This window comes from Amia ocellicauda, chromosome 6, assembly GCF_036373705.1.
Source record: "Amia ocellicauda isolate fAmiCal2 chromosome 6, fAmiCal2.hap1, whole genome shotgun sequence".
NCBI lineage: Eukaryota > Metazoa > Chordata > Actinopteri > Amiiformes > Amiidae > Amia > Amia ocellicauda.
This window is the reverse complement of record NC_089855.1, coordinates 34,323,703-34,329,862: the sequence shown is the minus strand read 5'-3', so window position 1 is coordinate 34,329,862 and position 6,160 is coordinate 34,323,703. Positions and strand designations below refer to the sequence as shown.

Genomic DNA, 6,160 nt, shown 5'->3' with positions numbered 1-6,160 from the left:
AAACTCTCTAGATTTAACTTTTCATGCAGTGCTCTTGACTGGGTGGAGTCCAATTTTTGACTTTGGAGAAAAAACAGTGTGCAATGTGTAATATAAAACACAGCATGTTTTTATTGTCTCAGCATGATTAACAAACACAGTTAATCTGGAATATGAATCTGATGTGGAGGTTAAGTACACTCAATGTAGACAACAGCTTTTGCAACAGTAGCTTTTTTTGTTTGTTTCTTCTTTTGGGGCTATAACCAATATTGCAACATGGGTTGGATATGCTCTTTGTACAGAAAAATATGTTAGCAATTATACAGTTACACAAAACTTTAAATAATAAAAATGTATTTAATCTCCAGTGTTTAATAAGGGGGGGATGACACCTACTGTATTTCCACAATAGCACTGATTGAATGTTTCTCCACCATTCTGGGCACTATTTAATTTACAGCATTCTGAATGACTCCAAGTCCACCTGTTAAACATTAACTTTGAAAGACCTATCCAAACATTTCATGGTAGATAAACAGGAAGAGTAAATATTGTATCATGATCCAGGGCTAGGTAGCTACACTGTCCTACATAAAGGCCCATTCTGCTGTTCAGTGTCCAGTCCCTCTCTTCAGTGTGAAAAGCAGTAGAAGATGGCAGACTACTGGCAGTTCCTCTGCATTCTCCTCTCCTCAGCTCTCCTCACTGTGTCAGCAGCTCCTCTAGAAGTGGTTGATGCCGATCCCAACAGCGAAGAGGTGTACGGCTCCACTGCCTTCGCCCTGGAGTCCTTCAATTACTTCAGCAAGGAGCCCTACCTCTACAAAATCACCAAGTTCGACACAGTGACAATGAAGGTAGAGTATTGTGCAATCTGGTGACCACTTATTTTGAAACAGTAGAAAAATGTACTAGTGTAGTAGTAGGCCGTGTTACTCTTCAGCAAGATTTTTATTTTAAATATTAAAATGTTTATAGGTTGTTTAGTGGAAATCTTTTAACTTTTAACTCTCACTCGTTATTTTAAATTGGAATTTGAAGATCTAATGTCAGTAGACATATCAAACTTCTTAATGCTAGTTTGTAAATTGTGAGTCTCACCAAAACATCAATTTATTTTCCCTCTCATTCATAATCCTTGTTTATTCTGTACTTATTTTCATTAAATGTCATTCAATAGTCTTTCATGGCTCTATCACAACATCTGGGTTGAAGAGTCAATTCAGTGGCAGGCTGTCACAGTGCTGCACAATGAAGTGTTGGTGACACTTCATTGAGCAGTACAACTCTCTGTTTAAGGCCATCGGTGGAGGGGAGTACACAATGGACGTGGAGCTGCAGCTCACCCAGTGTAAGAAAGGAGAGAGCACTGGCTTGGAGTCTTGCCCAGTTATGACAGCCCCTGCACAAGCAAAGGTAAACTTTAACAATGTGCTATCCAACCAGAGGCTAGGTTATACTGGGCATAAAGCCTGTCACCATTTATTATACAATATTGGCTGCTCTCAAAATCTTAGTGCTACGAAAAATAATTTCTACCAATTATTCTGCCAATGCATTGTGTGCATATAAAATTCATAGATAAACAGAAGTGATTAATTATAACCAAATGTGATTCTAGTGCTCTTAGGTCCAGATTAATTTATTCTGGGATTATTAATACAGGTACAGTAGTTAGCTAGTAGACTAACATTTAATTAACTGTGCATATACTGGTTAATTTAACGGTAATTCAGCAGCTGACATACATCGCTTGCTCCATCATACCATTTAATTATTAGGAGTCTTCCTCTCACAAAACGATTTCCACTGTGTATTTGTTTTACATTAGGTAAGTCATTTGCTTTATAAAGATAATAGTTATAACACAACTAGCATACTATATTATAAATTATTGCCTGATAATAGCATTTCTGAAATTATATTATTTAGATATATTAGCTTATTTTATAGGATTGGGTAATATCAAGATTAATGAAGAGACTGATGTTCTTAAAGTGATATTTTTCCTAAAGTTAAATCATATTATTAAAAATAAATCTTGTTAACATAAATATTTCACCGCCAGATATTTCTCCTTGAAATAATGGAATTCTATGTATAGCTTGTTTATTTTTTAACACATTACATTTTTACAGTATAAAATGAACTGTTCTCCTAAACACCTTCCTTCTGTTCTATCCCAGGCCCTCCAGTGTGTGTTTGTGGTGCTGAATGTTCCCTGGAGGCACCAGAGAGTGCTGATTAAGAGCAACTGCAGCCCAAAATAACTGGGACAGTGAGGAGTTGTGTTCCATACCTCCAATTCTTCTCCATTACAGTGTGTCAATTGCTATGTCTTAACTGATTTTCAAATTTGAAAATCAGAGCCAAATAAATTGAAACGGTTCAGAGTTAAACATACCAAGTGTGTGCTTTTTAATTAGTATTACTATTTAAATATTGTTACATCTCATTTTGTCTGCCCAATTTATTTTCTGGCTTAATACAGTGTGTTCCCAATTTACTGTAGAAGTACACATTTGCTGGAGATATTTTTCTTTTAACTAAATAATGTCTTCTTTAAAGCACTGGCCAGGTATCAAAAGTCCTGGAAAGACCATGGCTCCACTGGTTGCTGAACAGCACAGGAGCAAACACTTGTGTAAAGTGTGTAAACATTTACAGTTAGTTAAAACTTACTAAACACAATGTCTACAGTGTAATATAGAACTATAAATAACAACTAATTAACAGGGTATATCATGGAAAGCTACAAATCATCTTGGGACTCTTTTTTTACTCCAGTGCAACCAAACTTACTAGCTATAGTTTGCATGCATTAGCACAGGCAGATGTGCAACATTTGTGTTATAAATGATCCCAGCTATTAATACAGTGCATCCGGAAAGTATTCACAGCACTTCACTTTTTCCACATTATTATGTTACAGCCTTATTCCAAAATGGATTAAATTCATTATTTTCCTCAAAATTCTACAAACAATACCCTATAATGACAATGTGAAAGAAATTGGTTTGAAATCTTTGCAAATGTATTAAAAATAAAAAACAAAAAAAGCACATGTACATAAGTATTCACAGCCTTTGCTCAGTACTTTGTTGAAGCACCTTTGGCAGCCTCAAGTGTTTTTGAGTACGATGCTGCAAGCTTGGCACACCTATTTTTGGGCAGTTTCTCCCATTCTTTGCAGGACCTCTCAAGCTCCATCAGGTTGGATGGGGAGCGTCGGTGCACAGCCATTTTCAGATCTCTCCAGAGATGTTCAATCGGGTTCAAGTCTGGGCTCTGGCTGGGCCAATCAAGGACATTCACAGAGTTGTCCTGTAACCACTCCTTTGATATCTTGGCTGTGTGCTTAGGGTCATTGTCCTGTTGGAAGATGAACCTTCGCCCCAGTCTGAGGTCCAGAGCGCTCTGGAGCAGGTTTTCATCAAGGATGTCTCTGTACATTGCTGCATTCATCTTTCTCTCGATCCCGACTAGTCTTCCAGTTCCTGCCGCTGAAAAACATCCCCACAGCATGATGCTGCCATCGCCATGCTTCACTGTAGGGATGGTACTGGCCAGGTGATGAGTGGTGCCTGGTTTCCTCCAGACATGACGCTTGCCATTCAGGCCAAAGAGTTCAATCTTTGTTTCTCATGGTCCGAGAGTCCTTCAGGGGCCGTTTGGCAAACTCCAGTCAGGGTGTCATGTGCCTTTTACTGAGGAGTGGCTTCCATCTGGCCACTCTACCATACAGGCCTGATTGGTGGAGTACTGCAGAGATGGTTGTTCTTCTGGAAGGTTCTACTCTTGCCACAGAGACATGCTGGCGCTCTGTCAGAGTGACCATTGGGTTCTTGTTCACCTCCCTGACTAAGGCCCTTCTCCCCCAATCGCTCAGTTTGGCTGGGTGGCCATTTAATGATGATGGAGGCCACTGTGCTCATTGGGACCTTCAATGCTGCAGACATTTTTCTGTACCCTTCCCCAGATCTGTGCCACGATACAATCCTGTCTCGGAGGTCTACAGACAATTCCTTGGACTTCATGGCTTGGTTTGTGCTCTGACATGCACTGTTAACTGTGGGACCTTATATAGACAGGTGTGTGCCTTTCCAAATCATGTCCAATCAAGTTGTAGAAACATCTCAAGGATGATCAGTGGAAACAGGATGCACCTGAGCTCAATTTTGAGTGTCATGGCAAAGGCTGTGAATACTTATGTACATGTGCTTTTTATTTTTTATTTTTAATAAATTTGGAAAGATTTCAAACAAACTTCTTTCACATTGTCATTATGGGGTATTGTTTGTAGAATTTTTAGGAAAATAATTAATTTAATCCATTTTAGAATAAGGCTATAACATAACAAAATGTGGAAAAAGTGAAGTGCTGTGAATACTTTCCGGATGCACTGTATATGTAAATCTATTGCATCCTCTAACATTAAGAAGTATGGCATTTGAATGCCCCAAAGTGATTTTTTTTAATTCCATCATTTATGGCCTTACATTTTGGTTCCATTTGTTTGGGTAATTGGTTACTACAGCATTAACATCTGATTGGGAGATACTGTATAAACAAGGTATAAACAAACTACTATTTCTAGTATTCTGAGAACGAGAAGGGCAGAACCCAGTGACTGCTTTATTGGAAGTGAAGCAATAAGATTCAATTCAATTCTTACCTGAATCTCCAAACATTTTACAACTGACTGATTATCAAGGTCTAATAAAGCAATTTTATAGTTTAAAGGTTTCACTGGAAACCTCAATGGAATTCATTTTTGCAAGGGACAGGTTGAGTAGAACATCTACTTTATCTGAATGAACCATATCCGTGTCACTTCAGAAACAGTACCCTCTTCTGGCGATATAGACATAGTGATGGTTGTAGAAGATTATAGGATCCCTGAAGCCAAGCTCCAATACAGTGAGAAAAATTGGTAAAATTATTTTGCATTTCAGAGACTTCGGGAAATGGCTAAATTTGTTTTTCTAGAAAAAAAGATTAATCACACGCACATCTAAATATCTTGGAAGGTGCTGGGTATCGAAAAAGATCATATAGATCATATATCATTAAGATCTCTGGTAGATCAAAACTTTTTATTCTACATTTGTTTTTCTTACATTTCATAGAGATACTGCTTTTAGGCATTACGATGAAGGAGTTTTTCTGACAAAACATTTCATACACACAAATATAGGACTAGCACTGTGAACAGTCTTATGTCATGACACCAGCACTGATTTAAAAAGCACCCAAATGCAGCTCCAGACAAGAGAAAGCAGTCAGTGCTAAATATTAGGATTTATACTGGGCCTTGTTTATAATTTGTCCTGTACCACTGAGAATCTTGTCATAGAATTAAAGTGTTGTCAGGCAATGTACCCTTAGCCCTTCAGAAATTCCTCTTGGTACCTTTTGAACAGCTATCTCCACACTCGGTCATGTTAGAGAAAATAAATAAATAAACCAGAAAAATAAAAAGCAAAAACAATTTACCTCCACTTACCAATAGACTTTTGCAGGAAACCTTTTTTCCCCTCAATGGATATTGTTATTCCCAAATAAATATCCCAAATCATGATGAGAATCAGAAAAGTACCACTGTCCGTGATCGACACCATATAATACACCTATGAGCCATAACATTGTGACCACCTGCCTAATATTGTGTAGGTCCCCCTTTTGCCACCAAAACAGCCCTGACCCATCAAGGCATGGACTCCACTAGACCTCTGAAGATGTGCTGTGGTATCTGGCACCAAGACGTTAGCAGCAGATGCTTTAAGTCGTGTAAGTTGCGAGGTGGGACCTCCATGGATCGGACTTGTTTGTCCAGCACATCCCACAGATGTTCCATTGGATTGAGATCTGGGGAATTTGGAGGCCAAGTCAACACCTTGAACTCGTGATTCATCAGACCAGGCCACCTTCTTCCATTGCTCCGTGGTCCAGTTCTGATGCTCATGTGCCCATTGTAGGCGCTTTCGGCAGTGGACAGGGGTCAGCATGGGCATCCTGACTAGTCTGCAGTTACGCAGCCCCATACGCAACAAACTGCGATGCACTGTGTGTTCTGACACACGTCGTCCAGCCATCACAATTTGACCCTTGTCAAAGTCGCTCTGATCCTTACGCTTGCCCATTTTTCCTGCTTCTAACACATCAACATTGAGGACAA

At 39.0% G+C, this 6,160-nt stretch overlaps 1 protein-coding gene across 1 annotated transcript; it reads left to right on the top strand.

The window, feature by feature from the left end:
* The first annotated feature begins 569 nt into the window (after positions 1 to 569).
* On the top strand, positions 570 to 2,385 carry LOC136751416 (cystatin-SN). The gene is made up of 3 exons (XM_066707023.1): positions 570 to 839; positions 1,282 to 1,398; positions 2,169 to 2,385. The coding sequence occupies exons 1-3, from the start codon at positions 636 to 638 to the stop codon at positions 2,250 to 2,252; spliced, it is 405 nt and encodes a 134-aa protein (XP_066563120.1). The 5' UTR covers positions 570 to 635; the 3' UTR covers positions 2,253 to 2,385.
* Positions 2,386 to 6,160: the final 3,775 nt, after the last annotated feature.

Excerpts from the sequence above, each read along its gene's own strand:
- LOC136751416 (XM_066707023.1), top strand. The coding sequence starts at position 636 with ATGGCAGACTACTGGCAGTTCCTCTGCATTCTCCTCTCCTCAGCTCTC. Across the intron at positions 840-1,281 it reads TCGACACAGTGACAATGAAG|GCCATCGGTGGAGGGGAGTA; the intron begins GTAGAGTATTGT and ends TCTCTGTTTAAG. Across the intron at positions 1,399-2,168 it reads CAGCCCCTGCACAAGCAAAG|GCCCTCCAGTGTGTGTTTGT; the intron begins GTAAACTTTAAC and ends GTTCTATCCCAG.